The following is a 25,911-nucleotide window of genomic DNA, read 5'->3' on the forward strand; positions in this document are numbered from 1 at the left end:
CCCCTTCACCCAACATGTCATGGATCTGTCTGCCTCTTTTCTGCTTCATTGGGTGATTCCCAAGAAGTGAAAGGGAAGGAAAGACTTGCTTTATGCTCTTGGGCAACACTGAGAATTTAATCTGCAGCCTGAGGGCTATGGTCTCTGTTGCTTAATTCTGATAGGGAATTTTCTCATGCCAGCGCTGTTAGCAATGTCAGTAATTCAAGCTTCAACTTGTCCCTAAGGATACAGGGTTTGGGGAAATGTGCATCTCAGTTCTGAGTGGTGAAAAAGGAGCTGTTTTTTCTGTGGGGCAGTGTCTGGGAACGCTGCCAAAGATCCTGGTGAATTCCATCACGTGTGTCTCCCCTGAAGAAAGATAGGAGCTTTGTATCTCAATTAATTTCTCTTTTGGTCAGGATTTCTTGAGCAGAAAGTGAGGTGGCTCCTGAATTGTCATCTGTTGGTCCACAGCTTCCCAAAAGCAGTATCTTAGCTCTACCCCTGCCTTCTTGGTAGAATACCAAATCCGTCCTTCACAAGCAATTTTTGTTGTTTTCCATTTAATCTCTTGGCTTACTCGTCTTTGAGCTTCTTCATGGGAAATCCCTTTTTTCCCATGTCCTGGTTATAGCACTGTCTGCCTTTCTCCTGCTTGCTGTTTTTCACAGCAGGTTCTCTGTCTTTGGTTGTTCCTCCCCAGAGACCCGTCAGGATTTGGTAGGGCTGTTTCCTCACCACGCTTGATTGTGAATTTCATGCCAATAAAACTGGCAAATGTCTGGAACTCTCTAGAGGGCAGTTTGTTCTTAACCAAAACGTGACTGACACTTGGAAATCAGATTTTGCAGTTTTGAATGTCCCAGATAGCTGTTGCACAAATTCTTGGCCCTGTGGACAAGATCCTACGTTCATTAGGACTGCAGAACAGCAGGCTAATTTCAGCCCAACTGAAATAAATGTTTGTGCGTGGGCTTGGCAGCCTCAGCAAGGGAAGAGGCAGCCCTCCCTCCTGTGCAGGCGTAAGGTCTGGCTGTGATGGTTTTTGCGTTCGGTCAATGTTAGTGCTTGCCCCCTTTTCTCCACTATCAGAGGTTGGGGGTTCAGAGATGCCTGATTTGAATTGGTAGTGGATGGGCAGCGAGGGGAGAACGACGGAGTCTGTCCTGTGGCTCAGGCGCACCCTTTGATTGCTTTGATTGGTCCGGTCGGCAAGGTCTCCTTTTGTTCCCTTGTCCTTCGGTGTGGAAACTTGTGTGCAATGCTCATGCTTTCTGACCTGATTTCAGCCCGGGGCCCTCTCTCCTGTTAGGATGGCAAGAGGAGTCAGAGACTGGCAGATGGACGAAAGCTGATCCTGTATTCCACTTGTTCTCATGTCAGCTATCCCCTCTCTGATACTGATGGGAAAGGCTCGTCTTCCTATCTGTGCTGGCATCCGGACAACATGGAAAGCACATTTAAAGTGACTAATCTTTTCTTTAGGTGCAGAGTGGGCCATACTGATAGACTGCCTTAAAAAATATAAGACTATGACAGGAAAGGTCATTTAAAATGTGCGTGGTGATCTTCTCCCTCCCCACCCCCGAGTGCTTTCAGACTCTGCCTTTTAGCTTACTTAACTTTTACTTTACTTCTTACCTACATCAGAAAAATAAATGAAGAGCCCAAGGTAATGGGAATGCTTTAGGGTTCAGCTGCTGTTGAGGTTGGACTACATCTAGCCAATTAAAATACACTGTGACTTAGCAGAGACAAGTAAACAGATTTTCAAACATCTTACAGCCCTCCCTCCCATCATGGTCTGCTTGAAATACCGTGACCCGTTTCTGCAGAGGTGTAGTAATGTTTCTGTATGGGAAACGTTTTAAAAGGGTTACCTGCAGGTGGTTCTGAATCACGACTGTGAAAAGTGAAGGTACTGAGCACACTTCTCTGCGTGTTCTTTAACAAGGCTACTGAGAGGAGAGATGCACTGTTTGAACATCAAAAGAAATTTCAGTTACTTTTTAGTCAGTCCAGCTTTCCTGTGTAAGAACCTGGATAAATTTGGTTTGAGTAAGGTGACAACAAAGGCTCAAATGGGGGCTGGGCCATTTCTCTTGTGTTGGTCACTTATTTCACAGTTGTTTCTTCTGGCCTCTTGACTGAGGGGTTGTGTGTTTTGTTTTGGTTCTCTTTCTTTTTTTTTCCGGTCACCACCTGGATTTTTGTGCCTGGCACTGTTGTTGCCCGTAAGCAGTACTGTCAGCAGAGATGTCCCACCCCCATCTACCTTGAGGTCCAGCACCGTGATAAAACAGGCAGTGGCTCACAGTACCGGGGTGAGGTTCTGTGTAAGGGAGGGTGCAGCAACAGGAGCTGATCGGGACTCCCAGGCAGACCTCTTGCTTGTCGGCAAATGGCGTTCCTTGGTGCAGAAGTCTCGGATGCAATATTCCTATCAGTCAAATCAAAATGCTTCGACTGCTGATTTCCCCAACCGTCTGCCAAGCTGTAGCTAAGCAAGGCTGTGCTGTAGCTAAGCAAGGCTGTGCTGCCAGCTCCCTCCCCACTCCAAAGGGGAGCATTAGGCTGTGGGTGAGGGGGCAGCGCTGCGGTTCCTTTCCTGGACCGGGGAGTCCAGCAGAGAAGAGGGATTTGGGAAGGGGAAGGCCCACACTGACGAGCCCCAGTGTGCAGTGGGTTGGTCTCTCTCCAGTGGCCTCAGCGCGTTCCTGCTTTGGAGGACGGAGTAGCCCTGACGGGAGGATGTGGAGGAGCATATAGGAGTATCTAGGGAGGAGTCAGCTGACAAGTCAAAAGGACTTGAGGAACAGCCTTAGAAGTTTTAGGATGCAGCGACCTTTGGCCTTGGCCTTTTTCCTGATGTCTGCCCTCCTCTTCCCCACAGGCCCCCCTTTCGGATATCATTAGTAGAAGTTGTAGAAGGGCTGTCAGCTCCTGTTAGGGTTCTCGTATAGTCAGAGGGTATGGCCAGGGCAGGTCTTGGGGCATGCTAGCAGGTGGCGAGGGCTGCTCTCGCTGCCCTGAGCCGTAACTTCACTGTACTGAGAACTCTTGTGTTTTGCAGTTCAGATGGGGAATTCTTCCAGTGCGTGGGAGTGGGGTTGTCCGGTTAAAATCATATGCTTTGCAACATAATCCTTTGGCAGACCTTCTTGCTCGCGTTGTTAAGATAGCCAGCAACACAAGAAACTCCAGACGAAACTTGGTACCAGTCCATTGTGTCTGAGCAGGTCAGCAGCGAAAGTGCCAGCGCCGAGCCGGAGGCACGGAGCGCCCCAGGGGTCCGTTCTGACAGGCGTCGCTTTGGGTATCTGTGTCTGTGACGGGACGGAGGAGCAGCCAGGGGCTTGGCCCGAGGCTGTGCTGGTGAGGCTGCACCTCGTCTCCCTGGAACAGTAAGGACTGACAGCCGTTCTCTGGTACAGAGCATGGTGCCACTGGCTTCTGCTGTCGGAGCGTGTTTTAAAGAACACTGTAGAGAACTCGTGCTGTTGGATATAAGCCATATTTGGTCTGGATGAGGCGTTTTTCCATCTGCAGATGAAGCACTGTGAGTCAGAGGTGCATGCTGAAAAATGAAAATCCTTGACAGATTAAGCTTGGTTAAACCTCTTTTTGGCAGAGATTCAGGTTGATGCTTTAATTTTTTTTTTTTTTTTTTTTTTCTTTTTTTAATTAAGAGAGAATAGTCTTACATGGTCAGGTGTAAAATTCTTGGCTTCAGTACATAGACTTTAAAAATTAGACTTAGCTCATTAATCTGAAGAGACACAGAGGCAGAAATGAATCCCTCCAGTGCTAGTATTGGAATGAGTGAATGGAGGTGGAAGCTTCTGTACAGCGGTCCTTTATCTTTCACCATAAAGGACGATGAATTTCTGGAACCCCTGATGGTTCCTTGTAGGACCGTGCCACACAGCAGTGCTTTCAACGAACCTCCCTCCACTGCAGAGGAAACCTTTCAGAATCGCACCAGAACTGGCGGCTTCTGCTTCCGTGAGAATAAAGCTGAGCCAGCGTTGGAAACCTGGCGTGGACAACGCAGAGCCCAGGAAACCTGGAGGGATGGTTGGAATCCTGCAAGGTGTTGGACGCAAGCTGGTGTTTTCAGACTTGTGGGAGGGATGTGATCTGAGAGGAATGCTGCTGTGAGCGTTGGGTTTTTTTATTGTTTGTTTTCTTTCCTTTCAATAAATAAAACCCCCCCACCCTGTTCAGGCTAGTAACGGTTCACTTCAGGCTGCTATTTTTCAGAGTAAAAAGACTTTGTTGGGAGGAAAAAAACCTGCTTGGTATGCAAGATGTCTGAAGTTGGCTCATTGTACAGTTGCAGTATTGCAGTCAGTTGTGAGTATAAAAGCTGTCACGTGTCCAGTTAGATGCAAGTAACCAGCTGCTGGCAAAAGCCAGGCTTGTGTCCCGATTCATGTCGGCGCTCTAGTCCCAGTGACTTGTTTATATGGTGCTTCTTGCTCCTTCGGGTTTCTGAATGGCTGATTTGACAAAACCTGTTCCAGGCTTGCGTTGAAAAGGACTACAAAAACAGGTAAGGAATGTAGTTGTCCCCTCTCCCGTCATCCCCCCCTTCTCTGAAGTGATGCTCTGTGGTGGAAACACTTAGATTTTCAAGAGGAAAGCGGATGGGCCACTTCAAACCGCCACAAAAGTTTTGTTAAGTCCAGAACACTAGAATTAACGTTGCGGGCCTGTTCTTTCTTCATTTCAGTGAAGGTAAGCAAGCCCGGTATTTTGTCCAAAGGGTCTGATGTGCTGCACTCAGCACATACAAGCTGTACGTTCCCGGAAGAAGTCTTACTTTAAGTGAATTCAAATGTGTTTAAAATACTTTGATTTGGATAAATGGGTTATTCAAGACACGTATGGACTTCATGAAGGCGGCCTGCTGTGCAGGCATTGTCGGTGCCGTGGGAGGCAGTCGCCTGGGCGCTGCAGCTCACAAAATTTCATTGTGAGGCACTTCGGATTGATAAGGCAGCTTATAAAGTGATCTGAACAACATGCTCGGATTACTGCGTTGTAATTACTTTCCACTTTATTTGAAATGAGCTTTGGCTTTTTCAGCTAATTATTTGCAACTGCTGCGTGCAGTCTTTGAGATCACTGCTGCTAGCGTGGCTTTTTCACCACAGGCACTGCAAGCGCTGGTGCTGGGGTGATGCTGCTGCTGCTGGGCTTGGGGCAGCCAAACCCCTTCGTGGAGGTTATTGGGGCAGGAGGAGGGGCCACCTGGCCCAGGGCCCCACCTGCCTCTGGGCAGGGCAGAGGCAGAGGTGAGGGTCTGAGGCATGGCCTCCCCCGGTGCTCTTGCAAGGGGTTGGTTTTACCCAGGGCTCAGAGGCTGTGGCGGCCTCAGCCCCCTACCTGCCCTGGGACTTCCCTGGGGCTGTCAGGCTTCAGTGCCATCAGGTGTGATTTGGCAGGTGTTGACTCCTGCTTAGGATTTTAACCACAGGCTTCACAGGAGTTTTATCGATAACTGTGTTTATCACTGGACATATCATTTGAAAGAACGTGAAAGAAAAATTCAAAGAAACAACTTTCTTTCAGGCGTTTTGAAACTAAATTTCTGGTTACAGTTGCTGTATTACTGCAGGAGCAGCCGTTCCACCTCCATTTAAGACTTCAATGGCAACACGCTTCCAGTGCGCTGTAAGGTTGCAGGAGAAAGAACGGCATTCATGTGTTTGTTGGAAGTAATGATGTGAATAAATAGGATGGGTTTTACCTTCGCAACTGAAATCTCTAGCAGTAATAGAGAAGCAAAGTCTTAAAATCTTTAGTTTGATCAAATTAAACTTGATCTTCAGCTAAGTTAGGGAAGCTTTCTCGGATATTCAGTTGCAGACAATGTTCTTTCAGAGGAGAGCTATTAAGACAGCCCAAATTAATTTTTCATATAAACTTCTCAACTGCAGGTAGCTACTCAGGAAGAATAACTGTCATTTGCATTATGAAGTAGATAAATTAGAAACTACTTTCAAATGGCTGTTGAATTTATTTGCTTGATAAATACAATCCTAACAAAATAAAAGTTAACCAATAGTAAGAGATTTGTCTGAAGAACATTAGAAAAATCCATGACAATTCAATAGGAATTAGTGTGAATTAAACCAAAAAAAGTTTAAATATTGCCAGCAAATATAAAATGTATGTAACGAAGGCAAGGGAGAATGCTTTAGTTTACATGTGTCATCTGACCACATTTTCTGTGTTTATAAACTTTTTTTCCAAATTTTAAAAAAATACTATGCTGTTTTCTATAACATATCAAAGCATTATTTGTACAAAATCAAATCATGGCCAATGATCACAACAGTGCAATAGATAAAGAATACAACCACATCCAACAGGTGCTGAAAATAAATACCCAGATTAAAAAATAAGATAGCCTATATGCACTCTGTGGCGTTTGCTGTCTATATATGAGTAGAGGGATGAGTCTCACGAGCGTATCTGAAACATTAAATGGCCCTTAAACGCCAGCGTGGCTGGAGGCTTTCGACAGGGGGAAGCAGTAAAACAGCCAAACCAAAAGCAAGTCCCAGGTGGTGGTGGTTTTTTAACCAACAACAACAAAAAAAAGAGGCTGTTGCTGAACCCCCAGTGCCTCCCGTTGGCATCCTTCTTCAGGCTTATTTGGAAAGCACAAGCGACTTGCCTTTCTGCAGAGGGAAATGCTATATTGCTTGGTCAGGCAGGTCTGTCTTAAGCGAGCGACATAACCCATCCCCATCCCCGCCTAAAGCATCCGTCAGTGGCTTTCTCCGAGGGACCAAAACACTTAAAATGGATGAAGAAAAAGCTCTTGGCTATATGGCAGCAGTGTGAACACAGCCTGTCTTAAACAGGTACGATGACGGTGGTTTATAAATGAGTAAATGGGTTACCTACATCGCTAAAAGACGTGAACAGCTCTCGATGAGTACTTCCATCATACAGGGACATAAATAACATCTCTCGAGTTTTTACATTTATTCAGTACATCTCAGAACAAAAATGAAGCTTAAGGGCATGGTAGGTAAACACGATACCCCACAGTCTCCCGACTTTTCAGCCAACCCAGAATAAATTTAAAGCTCCCTTGTATATAATCTGCATCAGAAAGGTATCAAAGGCACAAGCAAGAAGTGACTAGGTTAATAAGCAGAAGTAACGGTGAATGAGGATGAATAGATTCACAAGGCAAATAATTAGTAAGTGTGGGTGGGTTTTTGTTTATTTACTGAAAATGAGATCTTCCAATTCTGCTCCGACGAATGTAAATAATGATTTTGGTTTAAAGTAAAACTGTTACTGAATTATTTTAAGTCACCTGAAGGAAACCAGTCTTGAAATAATCTGATACTAACTGGAAAACTCTTCTGGCCTCTCCAAACTCAGCTGAGTCTGACAAGTAGAAGCCACAAGTATTAGAGACAAAAGTCTCCAGGGCTTAAAAGAAAAGGTTCTTTACAGAATGTACACAGCCAGCAATAATTTGTGCAGTTTGACTCAAATTACAGTAATTTGCACAGTTCGGTTGATTTTATGCATAGCCAAGGAGCCGGATCAAATTGGAGTTTCTTTCCTGTCTTTACTTGGCGATGGCTTGACTTGCTGCTCCTTGCTTGCTTTTGGCTGCTCTTTGGCTGCTTTTGTCTCCAGGACACTGTCTCTTTGCTGCTGAGAAACACCCCCCCGTTTTTCTGGCTCCTCTTCTTCCTGCACCTGCTGCTCTGATTTCGCTCGCTGCAGCAGGCGAAGCTGTACTCGCAGTTCTATGATGGCCTCTCGCTCCTCATGAATCGCTTGGTTCAGGTGATTGTTCTTTATCTTTTAAGTAAGGAAAACAAATGTCAGGGCTCGTTCTGACAAAGAATCGCTGTAGCCAGGGGGGCCATTTAGCATTGCGCAATGAAGCTTTCCCGCTAACCCAGACAGCAACGTGGACTTGCACGCAACAGTGACTTAAAAACAGAGCCCGTGGGTTTCATGCCTAGGCGGAACAGATGCAAAAGCACCGGTTTGCACGTACGCAAACGACTCTGCACAGACTAAATCAAGTAACCACTAAGGAGAAGAGTACCAATCAATACTGACTCAAATCTTACCTCCAGTTCCTCATTCTGCCTCTGCAAATCTTCCAGGATGACCTGCAGTTCCTCCTCATCTTCACTCTCGCTTTCACTCTCGGAAGAATACTCCTCGGTTTCACTTCGGCCATGCTGCTGGCGACTGAAAGAGCAATGACAAACTCGGATTTAAACACTTCTTCAAGTTTGCCAGAACTGCAGCAGCATGAAAGAGTTAACTTATGTCCACTGAATAATCTGCAACAGTTGTAAAAACAAAATCAGAATTTCCTTTCAAAGCTTAATTTAATAAACCAGTGATTTCCTAGGGGGATTTCTTTAGTGCACAGGGTCTAGTTTCCTTTGCATCGTAATTCCATCATTATACTAACAGAAAATATCCCGAAAGGTCCAAAGTTGCTGAGATTTCAAGAAAAAGAGGCTTTCAAATGTGATGTTCACAGGGTAAGCCTCTAAGTGTCATTTAGAGTGCTGTTTTGGAAGAGCATATATGTACTTTTAATCAAAGAGTGCTCTCCTGGCAGGAGATCTGATGTAGGCAGTTTCCCTTTTACCTTTGTATTTCGGCTATTTCTGCTCGAAGGCGATCTATTTCTTCCTTCTCTGAGGCAATCTGTCTCCGCAGAAACTGCTCCATGGCCAGCAGTTCTTCTTGTTCTGTTAAAATCTCGTTCTCCTGCAATGATCAATTAGTTGACTTAAAGCCTTGCCTTTATGTTCTACAGGAACGTACGGTAAGCGTGCCCTGGGAAGTGGTGAGATGATGCTGCTCTCCGAAATACTTTCGGTAGAAGCGGTTAGCATGCCTCCTTTGAACTCTGATTCGTCAAGACCTCAAAGCAAATGTAAGTTCAAAACCAACAATGTCTGTTCTGAATCCTCAAGGCGATGGCTGTACTGAATAGTTCTGGAGATGACGCGCCAAGTCCTGGCACGTTTGGCTGCCTAGTTCCTTAAACCACAGCGGAAAGCTCTGGATAACCAGTAAAATAACTAGAAAAACTGAATTCTAAAATACATCTTTGAAGATGAATATAAGGAGGAAAGTACAGTGGAGAGAAGATCAAAGCTACCGAGGGAAGCAAAGGCAGGCAAAAAAGCCAAAATAGCTGCCTTCCTTCCTTTGATCAGCAGGAAAGTAGTTAACGGTATTAAAACTGGTTAGATTTGGAAGTGCTTTCTAAGTACTTTAACAACAAAGGCTACTTTTTTGTTGTTGTTGCAGTGTCTCTTTTCCGCTGTTAACAAGAGTCTACTCAGCTTTGGGTTCACTCCTGCAGTCAGCACTCCTTCCCTACTTTATTTACCACTAAAACAAAGCTTTGTATTTTAATCGACAGAGAGACCCCTTTAAGCTTCCAATGTCTCATTGCATCAGAAGGAACAAAAGAGCCTTTAATATTTCTGGAAGACATGGAACAGGAAAATACCAGCAGACAAACAGGCAAGTGGCTGCCATCTACCTGTGCAAGCAGAATATTTATAACTTCTTCATTCTCATTCATTTCTTCTTTGGAGACATCCTCCTTTGAAAGGCTAGCGATTTCTTGTGCAATCTTTGTTTCACACTCCTGCCAGACAAAGAGAACAACTTTTAAAAGGACAGCTTCCCCACTCACTCTACTTACTGTAAAAAATAATTTTTTTGAACGCATTGTTTTCCAAATTTAGAATCACCATCTCGGTTGTCTTGAAAGTTTTCAGCAAGGTCTCTCCCTTCTCTGGGACATATGACAGTTTAAAAAAAATGCTTCTTAAGTTTGTTAACCTTGAGTCTTCCAGTAATTCCTCTTGGTACTCCAGGACACACTGTTTTTTAAGCATATAATGAATACACGCTCTGTCAACCACTAAGTTTTTAATCATACTTTTTTTTTTTTTTTGTAAACAGCTGTGAAGGAGTGTGGAGATCTTGCTGTCTCTGGGGAGAGCCAGCTAACCAGCAAATGCAATTGCTCCTCGGCCATGTAAAGTTAAGATGAAAAAATGTGCAGTAAAAAGACTGAAATGTGGTTTGACCTAACTGGGTGCCTTTGCATTGTCACAAGTTAGGGAATGCTTAGATATTTTGTTCCAAGTTGTATGAACAGCAAGAATAAAGGTATCTGCTCCACCCAGAGAACACCATCCTGGGAACAAGCGTAACAGACTAAACTTATACTTCAAAAAAAGGAGTGGTCAAACGACCCTTTTCCTACTGAACCCACAGCAGCGTTCAAAGCACTGTTAAATACATACACCCCGTCCCCCATCCATCTGTGTCTCTCTATATACGTATCTTGGAAATACACGGAAGAGCAAAACTCAAGCATTTCCAGTTGACGCAGCTATATGAACTCAATTGCCCAGCTTTCCCTAAAAATGCATTTCTAGTCTCATACTTTCAGAGCTCTCTAACTGGAGTTACTTAAAATAATACCAGAAATTATGCAAAGCTGATACTAGAAAGTATCTATCTATCTTTTATGTTTCTCTTTAGGGTTTGCAAGCTAAAATGAATGAAAACTTGAATGCACAGACAGGAACTCATAATAAAATTCCTCAGTGGCCCCCATCCTTTCTCAATCTGAATTATAACCCAGAGAATACTGACCCTCTACACCTGTGTCAGCCTCTAAACCCCGCCCAATCCGTGGTTGTAGACCCACCTCACATTTATGGTATTTTTAACTATAAGATTAAACAATAAGGCTGAATGATGCTCCTCCAGAAACAGATAAATAGTGAAAAAACAACAGTCATGAAACTTTAGGAAGCATTGCCATAGTTAAAAATACCCCATGTAAGTTTCATCCATGTTTTAGATGTTTGGCCAACAAATAGAAAAGTTACCCACCTGTCTCTTGGCTTCTCTTAGTTTCCTCTTAAGAGCTGTTAAAATTCTTTGCACCTCCCAGAGTCTCTCTTCTTTGGATAAGTCTTTTATCCCTGCCTGCAAGTCTCTGTGTAAACAGTTCAGTAGGAACTCCTAGAAATATTGCCAAAGAAATGAGTGTCTTTCTTTAATATATCATAGCAGGGCAGACTGGAAAGACAAATCTTTTTGGCTTCATGGCAACAGGCTTGGACTTCTGGTTTTCAAAGCTTGACATGTCGACTACCAACAAGGGTTACCATACATTCAGCACGTGACCTAGCACTAGTTAAAGCGTGCGGTTTCTTTAATACCGCTCTTCAGCATGTTCTCCCAACCTTCCTCCCACCATGAAAGTATTGAACTCCTGAGCAAAGCAGTCCACAAAAGACACGGCTATAGTCATCGCAAGACCGTAGAAACTTTCCACGCGTGAAATGGGCAAGAATATCACCCATCTCCTTCCAGTGGTCTCCAGCGACAGGACAATTGTGATACAATTAAAGAGTATGTTGCAAGCTTATGAGAATTTACTACTGAATGTATAAGAGCCAGGGCAAAGATAAAGGGAAAAACACTAAAGCAATTGCCAACCTGTCGCCTGATTTCTTCTTTGATGCTTTCTTGTGTTTCTGGAAGTGCTGGCATTGTTGCCATATTTGACCAGCGAAGAGGTTTTGTCACCTGCTTTAAGGTCACATTCCCAAAGAACTCTTGAACATGTGTAAAAAATACATACAGGACACGGTTGCTGATCTGCAAAGAGAGGACAGGCAAAATATTGGTTAAGATGATTTATTCACATAATCTTTATCTGTGAAGCATAGTATCTTTCTCCAGAAACAGAACAGCCTTTAGTATGCCTTTCTGTGAGTCATAGTCGTGTTAGTTTGTCCCAAGAGATTAAAACCTGGATTAAAAATGATACTTTAAACGACCCAGTGCTGGCCTCAAGGAATCACTTCACTATCTCTCTTACCTGTGTATCTATCTGAGGCATTTTCATGCTAAACTCAGAATTTTCACACGCCTTAACCTACCACAATTATTTCCACCACTGGTAGATACAGCAGTGTATTAAATCTTTCTTCTTACTCATGTAAAGGTAGGTAGTGACAGCAATAGGTAAGAGGGAACACCAACCGTACTGCGCTATGGCTGGTTGCTGGCTACCTTCTCTCTCCTCCCCAACCTGTAAGTATCTATCTTCTACAACTTCTCTCTCAGATGATTTAGTATAGCAGAAAAAGTAGTTTGAAAGGACCTGCTACTGTATTCCTTGTTTTAACATGAGACAGAAGCAAGTATTTATTTTGATGCTGTTCTGTCACTACCTGCATTTTAATTGCTAAAATCTACTTAACAGCAAAACATGATTGGGCCTGCATTGTTTTACATTAATTGTTACTTCTTTTGTTAGCTAGAAAGTGTCTGGCACAGCAAAATAGCCAGAGTAATACCCAGCCCTTTTGCTACTGGGCCTCCACCTAGGCTCTTAATTATAAAGCCAAGCTTTTCTGAAGTGTGGGTTTTCTTCTGGAAGACCCACACCCAATAATGCCATGTTTCCATTACGCACAGGATTAATTCTGAGCTGTATTTAAATTAAATACTTCCAAGATGTTTATTAAGGAATTAATCAATCCAGAAACCACAACATCTTACTGGAAAACTAAGTCAGTTGTTTTCCCCAGCAATTTGACTGCAGACACCAAAGCCATTATACCAAAGTCATTACTGCACCAGGAACATCTATTTGCAGGACAGGGTTTGTTGGTTTGATACTAAAATTAAGCAACAATATAGTCTTCACTAAATTATCATTGAGTCACAGGCCCACAGAAATTGTGTATCTGCATGAATTATTGGACAAATTCAACATTAAATTACTTCTGTTCACAACAGAATTAAAACCCTGCAGCAGTCTTTGTAATACTCTCATAATAACCCAAATATCAGACCCATGGTATGCAAGCTCACACTCAGGAAGTCTTGGTCCCCCTTTCCCAGCATTTTAGGTTCCCGTGGTATAAAGAGAAGTTGCACTTTAGCTTAACTGTATCAGACAATACCTGATTCCCGCCTGCAAGGGAATTCCTACAAAGAAGTCTCTCTCTTGGGCTGAAGTTCTGCTCTAACGCTTGCTGTGTGGCGCACGTACCTGGACAGTAGGGCTGAGCACTATAGAAATATTCTGGATGTTCATTTTTGTTTCCAGTTCCTTTGCAATAACATGGTCCATATGCACAATCAGCCAAGAAATTAGGAGATGGTTACACTCCGGCAACTCTTTCAGCAACCTCTGGCACTCCTGGACTTTCTCAGCTTCTGTGCTCTTTCCACAAGCATCTTCAAAGCGGGGCATTAGCTCTTTGGTAAGCAAATTTTCTGGCAGTTCTCGTAGGTACTGTTTCAGCAAGCTGGCTACTGTATTGGGCTCGTATTCTTCCAAGTTGGGAGATTCTTCTCGATCGTAGGCTGCTTTTAGCTCATCAACTTTTGATTTTATTCCTTAAAATATTTAGATCAAGAATTAAGAGAAATCTTCCACTGTAAGCGTATAATAGTTATACTTAAACTTTTTTTTTTTGAGATGCATTTATTTCACCTCTCCTTACAATTTAAGCTAACTGAGGGATACCTTTTAAAAGTTACCCACATGTAACAAAGTTAAAATCATGACTCAAAATTATGTGATCACTGATCACTGCTTCTAAAAGCACTGACTACTACTATGAAGCAAAAACACAGAACTGCTGAAGCCCTGAATCAGAACTGGCGCCAGCATTCCCTCGCATCACGGAACATCAAATAGGGTGAGGAAGGGTAGGGGAACATAAGATCAATTGTGTATTTGCATTCAACGTCTTTCAGGCTGTTCAATTATACAGCCCTAAGCCAAGCAGCAAATATGTTATCAACTCAAATATTGTGCAACAAGTTCTACCTATAACAGCTTTCTTCTGTCAAAACAAAACCCACACTTTTTAGTTTCCAGATTTCCAGCTGGCCCTCCTCAGCAGAAGAATCTCACAGAGGATTCTTGATTTGAGGCACTGCATGAATAAAAGTGTGTTCGCATAATTATTCAACCCAGCCAAGGTTTTCTGTAAGGTGTTTTTATAACTCGGTGACATTCCAATCTTCCCAAACTCAGGGAAATTCCATTCTTAAAGCTCAAACACCCACGTGAGTTACACTGACTTAATGCACTGCCATGGCTTGCCTCATACACAACGAGCAAAACGGTGTGCGCTCAGCCCATGGTAAATGCCAGGTAAGGTATATTCAGTTTCATGTCCAAGCAAGTTAGTCATCACAACGGCTGGTAGGTTGTTAAGCCACTGCAATTGTCTCTCTGAGCTCTCAATTTAAACAATCTTACACACACAAGAGGGTGCTATTGCACTGGAGAACACCTAGAAAGTACAAACATCAAAAATGATTTACAGAAAACACACCACCACCTGTGAAAATTCCCAACACATTGTGTCTTGGAAAAGCACGCAACCAGAATGTTCCAATAGGCAAGACGAAGAAACTGCTTGAGCTGCTGCGGTATTTATGCATGCCTAACAAATTCCATGCAGATCGACAGCATGAAGACAGCTTGATGAAGCCTTTAAAATCGTTTGATCACTATTTTACAGTGCTAGGCAACTTGTTTCAAATGCTTTTCCTCAAATTCCTTTTCTCACTTGTTCTTGCTCCCTTAAACAGACCCACAGAAGTACTTACACGAGTTGTACTGCAGATGCAGTTCACAAATAAAGGGACTGTTTTGTTTAACATGACTAAAACTGATGTTTCATTTACGTAAGCTGGTGTTATGCAACTACCATGGTTAATTAGCCTGCTGTTGCTACACTTAAATAGTGAAACTTGTATTTTCTGCTTATTAGCATATTTGCTCAAAGAAAAGAAGTTTTTAAGAAAAAAGAAATCATACAATGGGAGTAACTGGAAAAAGCAGCTTACTGGGAAGCTTAAGTAATAAAATGGATATCTCTCATCTTTGCTTTTGCAATCAACTAGCATTGTATTTCTAATGCAGAAGTAAAAAAATACAAGCTGGCCATACTAACACATTTTCTTCATCGTTACCACCCTATCTCAAAAAGCCAAAACAAGTTTATTTTTACTGCCATTAAGCAGTACCAGCACATTAGCAACTTTTCTGGTACTTCAGACCTATGGATTTGCTTAACTTTAGCTACCTGATTATCTTTTGGATAATTAAAATCAATGCAGCTATAAACAGAGTCTCTAGGTGTTGAAAATGGTAAAATAATAAGAGAATTGCAAGTAAAGACCTTAGGAACCTGCATGTCAGTGTGCCCAGAGTACCTGAAACTCTGTAGATGCCTTCACATTTCATGCCATACTTCTCTACGTAATCTATACATTCACGGAAAACTGCTGGCAGGCGGATGCCATCGTACATCATGGTCCTGTCTACCGCATCAGACAAAGGAATGCCAAACACGGGTCTATGACTTGGAACATCCACTTGAGGTATCTCTGTCTCCTGAATTGGCTTTTTCTTTTTCTTCTTTTCTTTCCACTGTTTTACAACATCTGCTGCAGTTAAGTCTTTTGACTTCTTCTCTTTGTGTTTGTCTTCCTTATGTTTGTCTTCCTTGTGTTTTTCATCTTTGGGTTTTTCTTTTATTTTAAAATCCTTTTCCTTTTTTTTGGAAAAGCTGGGTTTCTTGAAGACATGTATTCCCTTGGACCGCTTCAACTTTGAAGGACTTTCAGCTTCATCACCGGAACTGTCCTCTTGAAATGCAGCATAACCTTCCGCTATTAGGCAAAGGAGGAGAAGGCAAGAGAACAGCTGTAAGTCTGTTTAGTTTCTAGACAGCATATTATAACAGGGAGAGAACAAGAAATAATATGTAAGGAGGAGAGAGAAGAAGCAACATGAACTAAAAAATAGCGTCTGCCTGACTCTTCAGAAGGTTTTCTTTAGTTGTTACACAATTAAGTGGACAAGGATTAAATCAAGGTTGCATAAGCACATCAAAGATAAGCCACACAGTTCCTGAATGATCTAAACAATTAATACTTTATATACTTACTCATAATGGCAATGTCCATCTTATGGGCTAGTTTCCCATCTAATAGTCAAGGAAACGCAAAATAAAAACAACTGTCTGGCAACTTCTCTATGTTCCTGTAATCAACAGTATAAGAGTCGCTGTTAAGGATCATCTACTACATACACGTAAGTCTAACAAACTTCTATTAAGAACAAACTAAACTGCAGCCACTTAACTCCCCAATCCCTTTCCAGAATATTATGAATTTTAAGATAACTATGAAGTTGTTAAAGTTTCAGCCTCAAATAAAATCCCCCAAAAAGTAAAAAAAAAAAAAAAAAGCCCAAGCACACTTACTTCTCCACTAGACGAATAAAACAATTCCAGTAACACTAGCACAATACCTGTCAGTGAAGTTGCGTATTTGCCTTAAAAAGCATATGCGAGAGCTTCAAACAACAAGTCCATGGGCAGAGTACACTGTTTCAGGAGCAAAACACCCAAGTGCCGTCTAAAACACACACCAGTGCTTTTACTAACTACGCCTCTGCAGCTAGCCCTGCCTATCCTTCAGGCAAGAACAAGGAAATCTTTAAAGGTGGATTAAAAAAAACAGAAAAAAAACCCCAACAAAAAAAACAACCCACAACCAAACCCAACAACATACAAACCAACACAACTTCCAAGTCAATTAATTGTGATTTTACATACACAGTACCCCATATAAGAAAAGTAAGCCTGAAACCTGGTCAACAAAGACGACATTTTACATGCCATTTGCACCAGCCAGGTGCCCCAAGGCAGTGGGCAGCGAGCTCTTGCTTCAGTGTGAAGCCCCCATTATAGAGATCCTTTGAGGCTCTTCCACTACCTACACAGGCAGTGCCTCTGCCCGAGTGAGGAAGCACACCAACAGCCAAGCGCTCTTCCTGCGTGAATAGCTTTGGGTGGTGGAAAATTACCCCCTTAGATTATAAGGGAGAGCATCACGGATAAGATTATCGGCTGTAATTTTTACAGGTGAAAGGCCTTGTGCAAAAGAACCAAGGGACATTCAGTCTTTTATTCTTCCAATTCTAACCTGTATTAAGCTGCAGAGTTTCTCAGCGTTATTTCAGCACATCCAAGGAGCTGTCTGTATTTTGAAGCCTCCTTGGCTGCTCTGTGGAAGGTAGCTTTTAATAGTCAAATAAATATAAGAAATGTATTAAAGCATGGAACTGCCATAAAATAATTACAATTGTTTGACCAGCTTACCCTTCCCATCCTGGACTCCTCCCTAGGACTACCAAACATGCACTTTCATAGAAGATGGAGAAAGACCATAGCACTGTTCCTTTCCAAGTGAATTTTAATATAAAAATGCAAACGTTAACTGGCGGACAACCGGCAACCAGGTCTCATCCTCCCAGTTTACTGGCTATACCATCATTCACTTTTTTTGTAAACTAAAGCCAGAAATGGGTAAGGAAACCTGCAGTGCATAAACTAAGGATTCAAATCTCACTCTGATACAGAAAGACCTGCTGATGCACCAGCTACGGGACAAAGGAGGAGCACACATCACCACTGTGTTTTGTGAGAGTGAGATGGGGCGGCACGGGGTTCACAGATGTAATTTCCAAACAGAAAGCCAGATCTTCGCCAGAGCGAGCCCACAACAATCTGCCCTCCATCTTTCCTGCTAAGTAGCTGTAACAGCTCCCAGTCGAACAGCGTAGGGTTCCCACACACACGCTAGGAATAGCGTCAGCATGTCCTCCGGGTCAGCACAGGGGACCCAGGCTTGGAGGTCGATGTCACCAACAGAGCACCCGCCTTCCATGTCTCAACACTCCATGTTGCAACACAAACCTTGGTGCTTTTCTAGATCTGTGGTAATGTAACACCAGCAATAGCACATTACTGAAACTGGTATTTCTTGACTTCATAAGAAGACATGAAGGAGCAAGTTAAATACAAAACCAGCCTATTTTAATTTGTCTCAGTAATGTAAGTCAACAAAGTTTAGACATATATACTAATTACAGATTCACAGAGAATCTCCCACCCATACCAAGAGGGGCTTTGTACGTCTCTCAGAGTAGCCCAGTTTTCTTCACCATACTTCTGGTAACAAAATGACTGCATCCCTTTCACCACTGATACAATATATTGAAATATAAACAACCTAAATTTATACAGCAGAAAAATTACCGAAAGCACTTGACAAATCAGGTAATTTTAAATGTGGAAAGAAGTATTACCTACTGTTAGTAAACTGATATTTCTGTTCACTGTTTCCTCAAGACTTCTACTACTAACAGTCTGCATTTTCCCATCACTCTAATGTATGTCAATGACATTTTCCTGCACCTATATGAGACCAATACTAATTTAATAAATACTCCAATTCTACTGGCATAACGATTGGACTATCTGCCAGTTCCTTGCTCAGGCTTCGTTAGACCTTCCACAAGCATGCCTTCGCTGCAGTTATTTTAAATGTGATGCTGCAAGTATAGCCCTTATCTTACTGAAAATTATGAAAACCTCTTTTAAAAATAATTAAAAAAAAATTCCGGTGTTACTTTGGAAAAATCTAACTTACAGGCTTAAAAGCTTCGTCGTGCAGCAAGGCCATTGTTTCTATCAGTCTGCATACTTGGGAATACTTCTCCTGCACTCTGACAATGAAGCCATAAATTCATGCTAGAGTATTTATTGTTAATACAGAGGGTTGCATTATGTAGAACTGCCAGTTATCAAACCTTCCACAAGATACATTTTGTGCATCAGGTCTCTGATAAGTTTTTAAGTCATTTATACCTCTACATCTGATTTTGGCTCCCTGGGGAAATTTGCATGCATCTGTAATTAATTCACTGAAAGAAAACATGTATCGCTTTTACATATGGAAGAATTAGTAGGTCAAATATGACTATACAGACCGATGTGCAATGCTAGCATTAGTTACCTAATTTCGATTTGTCAGAGGGATTGCCATCAACTTGTATACCATTTCTAAATAAAACGGTAAGATGCACATGGATGCATAATGAGCTTGGGTAGATGGCTTCTATTTCCTCTCCTCACCCACAAGATGTAGTTATTATTAATAGAAACTTCAAACTTACAGACACCACCAACACTTACTACCCAACTCTCAATTAGATCAGTTTGCTTTTAATATACATTCCACTCACTGATGTAGCACAGCACTCCCAAACAACTACTGCATTCAGATTACCGCGCAGCACTACGCAAGGAGAGCAAATGAAGTTGAAATATGAGATTTGCCTTACTTTATTTTGATTTAAAATAATTACTGGCATTGAAAGGCAGACTTTTAAACTGTTTGCAAATGGTACTTTGCTAAATAAATACACAGTGGTATATATAGATATACATAGTAATTTGTCAGTAGAATAGGATCTAGCAACACAGAAAGATAAACCTTGATACGAAGAGCCTCTAATGTTTATCACGGGTAGAGAATTCTAGAAACTTCTTATTCTGTAGATCTGGAAATTGTATTCAGAGCTTCTCCGCACACCAGATCAGTAAAAATAGTGTTTTGTTTGCAATAGCAGCTACTTGGTTATTTTGTAGGATGACAATGGCCTCCTTACAATTTCTAACAGACCTCCCCCTATAGACATGTAGTATCCACCGCTACTGTAGAACCCATCTCCATTAGCACTCTGCACAGAAATGAAGGATCACCAGCACAGAGACAACTTATCATGTCACTGCTCTACCTGGAACAGCTGGTAATACTATTAGGGCTTTTGCATGGTTGCTGGATGTCCACATTCCTGAGCAGAAATTATTTTGGACAAAAATCCCTTAAGATGACAGAAGAAAGAATAGGCTGGTATCTTCCACCTGGTGGTATCTAGCAGAGAGTTGCAGATCGCTAGAACCTCAACTCAGCAACTCAGAGAAAGAAGATAAAGGCTAACACCCAGTTATTGTGATTGTTCGGAGCAGGTCCCCAAGTTAACAGTAGGAATATTTCAGCCCTCATCCACATCCCAGAAGAACACACAGGACCCCCTGCCCAACACATTAGGGATTTGGTCTTCAAAAATATTTCCTGAAAATTTCAGAAGGGTTCATACCAATGATACTACTGTCCTTTCCACAAGATAGTTTAGTTTACAATTCAACCAATTCTCCATTTTCCCAAGAATTATATAAAGAAAATGAAAATTATTCTAAACAAAAAATCCTAGCTGCATATTGACCCCATCCTATGCAACAGTACCAACCTCAGAAGTAAAACGAATAAGCAGAGTAAGGTCTACTACACACAGACTCTCTATCTACAGAAATTCTAATGGGTAGAATAGCTTTTTCTTCTTAAGTATTACTTATAACCTTTTTCTTTTGCAAGGAACTGTATGCTTTATGACTTTATCAACATGTGATTACTGAGAGATGGTTAACAATTTAAAAAAAAAAATCAATTACTCTGGTCACTGTCTCATATAAAACATTACTGCTTCAAAAAAAAAAAAAAAAAATCTGTTTCTGCTCACACACTGCCATAGCGTAAATTCTTGCATGAACAAAGATTGTTTTGAATCAGGAAACATATCTGAGTTAAAACTATCCCAGTAAAAAGAAAATGAATTTTAACCCCTAAGAAGTCCCCTAATCTAACTCACTCTGCAGCTAACCAACACTCAGGCTGTCACAGAGGAGTGGCGAATAGAAATCAGTGGCTGAAACTTTTTGCCAGTTGTCATTCCACATAAAAAACCCAATATTCCATTTAATTTTCTATCACCTCCAAAAATGTTTATAATTTTTCCCCCAGGATAATTGCTGTGTATTATTAGGTTATTGCCATTAACATGAAAAATATCAAATGATTATATTATCCACAGAGGAAAAAAGACCCCTTGCTAGCATACAAAAACGCTTTTTTGAAGTAGGTAATAATGCTGAAGCTCAGAGTATGTTACTCCAGCAAAAAGGATTTACCTGAAAAACTAAGATGAGTAACCTTGGGATATTTATCCTTCCCTGCTCTTTAAGCATTTCTGAAGTTTACATTTAGAGTATTATTAAAATACCCCACAAATCTTTGTAGGATTAAAGTTACATACAGTTTCAGGAGTTTGGATGACCTTGTCATTAATTCACTAATATTGCAAGTTCAACACACACTCACTCTGTCATACTTCAATATCAACACTTGTCTTTTTCTCATTGAAATGTTCACTTATATGTGTTTAAACCCCAAATTACATGACCATAGCAGGTTGTGTACTGTCCAAAATCAAAGCAGCTGGCCAGAAAAGTGAAAAGAAACAATCTGAACACATGCAATAGAATTTTAAAGGTGGAAGAAACTGAAGAATCAAAAGTATGAAAGGGATAACAAAAGGCAAAGCTGGAAGGGGAACTCTTAAAATCAACCATGTTAAGCAACTGTAAAGAGCCCTTGCCATTTACGTAAGTAAAATGTCTGTTCAGGGTATATTTACAATAATGACGATTTTTGGACTGTACGAGAGATACTGAAAGCTTTGTATGTAACTTACCCTTTTACCTGACTGGCAATTATATGACATACTTATATTAGGGCTAAGAAATGCTTAATGCTTTTTATATTACAGCTGCAAGAGAGAATTTGATTCTTCTTACATTTTGCGTTTTTGTGGGTTTGAGTAGCTGTTTTGTAGCTATATTTTGATAGCTGTATTTTTCATACTTTTAAAGCTTCTTTTACGTAACAAAAATTGCTTTACATCAGCTATAAAATGTGCTGTAACCACTTGTGGAAGAAAGCCGTTACAGAGCTAAGGTGCACAGACCTGCACGTATTTGCTGAAGAAGCGTTTTTCCTCTTCAGCCTTCAGTTAGACTATCACCATGAGACATGCAGAATTACACCTCAAAGAAACCCACACTACGTATAATGCTGAGCTCTAACAATTCCAAATTTAGAGGTGTCTAATCCAGTGTTATAACAGAAAGCTGATTTGCAAAGACGAAAAAGCCCAGCTACTAATAGCTTGAATTCAGACCCATCCAATCAATACCGAATTTTCGTCACCAATCCAATATTCTGTATTAGGTTAATGTTATTTACATTAGGAAAAAACTTAAAGAATCAGTTTTCTTAAAACTGGAATTTAAACTGTGGTTTTAACTGGAGAATAATATATTTTTGAGTTACAGTATCCTTTATGCACACCGTCTTTAGTTAATAACAATAGTCCTTCTAAACTGTGGAGAAACAAATCCTGCATTTCAGGAAACAGGTTTGATTAAAAGCAGTGCAGTGGCAGCAAATTCTAAAAAAGTAATTATTTAAATATGTGCATGCATATTACAAATAGTCACCATATGCATCCTAACACACCAGAATATTGTGTGCTGTCTCATTGTTTTTGATCTTCCAAATTTCACATGTAAGAAGTGGCAAGGTACACTGGCATCCAGAACTTCCAGGCATCAGAGATACAGGCATTGTAGAAGATGAACATTATTTCGAAATTTTGCTAAAACAAATGTCAGTTTAAAAAGTACTAACATTTGAGCTGTGGTATTTAGGTTTCAGAGACTTGGACAGGAAGGATCTTTCTGGTACTGAGAGCACTCAGTATCAGCTTAGTATTTCCAAGTGCTTTGTTCTTTCAGAATATGTAGAAAAACTCTACTGAATACAAACTATTTCATGTTTCCAAAATTTTCTGCACAAATCTAAAGGCGTGAAGTAAGATTTCTCTTCTGTTGTTTTGGAGGAGGGGTATGCTTTTTAAATGAAAACTTCTGTTCTGGACACTTATACACTGACAAAGAATGAATTCTACAGTCAAAGCTTTACTTTCTTCTAACCTCTACTCTGTCAGTTCTAGTAAATTCAGATCCCGATGTTGGGCTTTCACATTTTTGAACTCTGCAATAATACTTAGACACTGCTGGAGGAAACTGCATGATCAGACCAAACTGAGAAGCTGGAGAAAAAAAGGACATAGATTTTATTACTCCTCAAATAATGGTGCAGTTTGCACATGAAAACTTGACGTGGTACACAATAGCAAACTCCGAATATGGGAGACATAAGGGAAAAGGGTCAAAGTTGTTGAAACTGACTCTTCCAAATTTAAAAGTACAAAATTCAGGTCAAACTTACAGTTTTATTTTAGCTAGCACCTCAGCTACAATTTCAAAAAGCGTCTATTTGGAAATACACTTAGAAACCTCCACTTAGAATGTGAACAGATAATGAGATTAGAAGAACCCCATGCCAGGCAATTACCAATGCATCGTTAAAGGTTTTGGATAAACATGTTTGTTAGTAATTCTGGGCACATGCTTGGCACCTGTATCTGCATAACAAAAAACAAATTGATTTTTTGGGTAAGGTGTGGGGTTTTTTGGAAGAGAAACAGGTATTGCACAAAGCCTGTTTGTACAAATTAACTTCCTTCACACCTAAAGAAGTTCCATTGGGAATATTAAGCCATTTTGAAAGAGAAAGAAAGAAAGGAAAAAAGAGAGAAAGAGAAATGATAAGCATGAAAAAAGAAAAGGCCCACACACACCTCTTTTCTCTCTCCTCAAAAATTCCCCTCTCCTCCCCACACGCCCCTTTTCGTCATCAGATACTATATCTGGAGGCTCATGCAAGCTGTCATGAGGTGGGGAAGGCTCACCGGTGCGGTACAATCCAGGGAATTTTGTAGAAGGAAAAAAGAGAGAAAGAGAAATGATAAGCATGAAATAAGAGAAGTTGCCTACTCACTTCTTTTTTCTTTCTTCTTAAATTTTCCTTTCTTCTTCCCATGCTCCTTTTCGTCATCAGATACTATATCTGGAGGCTCATGCAAGCTGTCATGAGGTGGGGAAGGCTCACCGGTGCGGTACAATCCAGGGAATTTTGTAGGACTGATTTCTTCAGAGCTGGGAGTACGAGCAAGACCCCCACTGTGTTCCACTCGACGGTGTTCACTGGGGCTGCTAGTGGGAGGCAGGAAGCACTCGGTCATTCTGATTCCCTGATATGGAAGTGAAATCTTCTGCTACCTGTCCATCACACCTGCAGCAGGGGAAAACAAAAAGAAACACCACACAATTTTAAGCAATGGGTTTCAGAACTCCTTGTTTAGGGCTCTATCCTGAAAACACAACAAACAGCAATACCTTCTACAATGAATGCTCCAACTTATGACAAGACACAGTAATATAACATCAGGTCCTAAGCTCAGTGTTTGCAGAATTTGTCCATTAACTCCTAAGCCATATTAACATAAGAGAGCTGCTATTTTAGCCATCTCTACTTTATCCTATATAAAACATTATATATTAAGTATCGGACTATTTTAACATTTGAAATAATTCTTACAAAATTCATAGGCAGGTTGTATACATGTTAATATTTATCAATAAATAGTTACCTAACTTTAAATTTTTTACATAAAGTAAGTCTGTCTGGAAGCTCAGACTGTTTGTGAGCACTGTACTTAAGGCAAAGATCACTTTCATCTTTCCCAAGCATATTTTACAGATGCAAATAAGAACTTGCCCAGCCTGTTGCAATAAGGGGGGGGGAGTCCTAAAGTCAAATACATCTTCTAATTATGCTAATGCAAATTAAAGAAGGTAGAAAAGAATGATTAAGTTTTTCTGGTATACAACAACAACTTCACATTTGAAGAGGCTGTATCAGCTAATCTGCACCCAGAAGCTGGTACGTTGTTTGGTTAAGAGTTATGGCCAAATAAAAACTAAAATGAAAATTGCTGAAGGAAGCCAATACATAAATTCTCAGCAATGGAACTCGTAAGCAAAAAACTCTTCCTAGCACAGATAAATTTCAGAAATCCCACAGAACAGATATGCTGTATGGGACATCATACCTCTGGAGTCTGCTTTGCTGAATTTGGCCCTTTGTGTCTAGATGGTCACCCTTGGATATGAGCTCTTCTTTCAAGGGATGAAAGGAAAACAGAAATAGAGCAAACCCCAGAAAAAGGCAAAGCTATTTCCCACACCCGTTTGTGTACTTGGATGAGAGGTCAAGTCATGGTTACATGCTAACTTTAATCCAACTTAAATCTGAGCTGCTGTGTTGCTGCTGAAAAAAAACAGATCTATTGGAAGACAAACAGAAGAAAAAAAGATGTTTTTTTTTAAAGCTACATCAGTTCCATAGCCTGTCTCTCTATGCAGCCATACAAGTGTCAAGGCAAGCACAAGGAAGGCTGAGAGCGCTGCGGGAAGGTACCCTGCACTGCAGACTTAAAGTGATCAAGGTGACTGTGTAGTCATGGTCTCAAAAAAACAGAATTAAAACATGTTGTAAGATTACACACAAAAGCCATATCAAACCTATTTCCATAAATGTTTTAGTTATGGCAAGAGTATATCCAGATATAATAGCTGTGGCTTCTGCACTAGCCTTTGGACTCTGTAGTCACCTCTGGTACTCCTGCTATTTAACATTGATGTATAGATTACAATTAAGAAGAAAGTAGGCAACCCTTTGCTAAGTTAGGCAAACAATCATGGATACCCAGTATTTTATAAAACCCTCATTCAGAGAAATAAACGATATATACTGGCTAAGCAGGAATTCCTGATACATCATACAAACCAGACTATAACTTCTTATGCAAAAGCAGAAAGCCTCTTTAAAAGAGAACAGCATTAACATGAGGCACAGCCATTTTCTTTTTTTTTTTTTTTTTTTTTTTGTCATGATTGTTGGGTCTTGTTATATTTTTAATAGATATCAAATACTCCACTGCTATGCTAATTTGATATTGTGTTTAAACAAGTAAATGGAGTGCTCCAATAAGACATTTTAGGAGAAGTGTCCAGGTATCTAAAGCTTCAGACTTACAGATATCAAAAAAGGTCAAAACTTTCAATTATACAAGCATTTTCAATATTACCAATGACACAGACTGGCAATACTATTGCATCT

General features: G+C 40.9%; 1 protein-coding gene across 1 annotated transcript; it reads right to left on the bottom strand.

Annotated features, from left to right (window-relative positions):
- Window positions 1-5,986: 5,986 nt before the first annotated feature.
- Window positions 5,987-24,031, bottom strand: RALBP1 (ralA binding protein 1). The gene is made up of 9 exons (XM_009284099.1): window positions 23,728-24,031; window positions 15,286-15,744; window positions 13,100-13,449; window positions 11,533-11,694; window positions 10,921-11,052; window positions 9,548-9,655; window positions 8,639-8,760; window positions 8,103-8,226; window positions 5,987-7,824 (listed from the first exon to the last, which is right to left on the bottom strand). Exons 1-9 carry the CDS (start codon window positions 23,969-23,971, stop codon window positions 7,561-7,563), a joined length of 1,965 nt encoding a protein of 654 aa, XP_009282374.1. The 5' UTR covers window positions 23,972-24,031; the 3' UTR covers window positions 5,987-7,560.
- Between the last annotated feature and the right edge of the window lie 1,880 nt (window positions 24,032-25,911).

Source organism: Aptenodytes forsteri, unplaced genomic scaffold, assembly GCF_000699145.1.
Source record: "Aptenodytes forsteri isolate BGI_AS27 unplaced genomic scaffold, ASM69914v1 Scaffold229, whole genome shotgun sequence".
Taxonomy (NCBI): Eukaryota; Metazoa; Chordata; class Aves; order Sphenisciformes; family Spheniscidae; genus Aptenodytes; species Aptenodytes forsteri.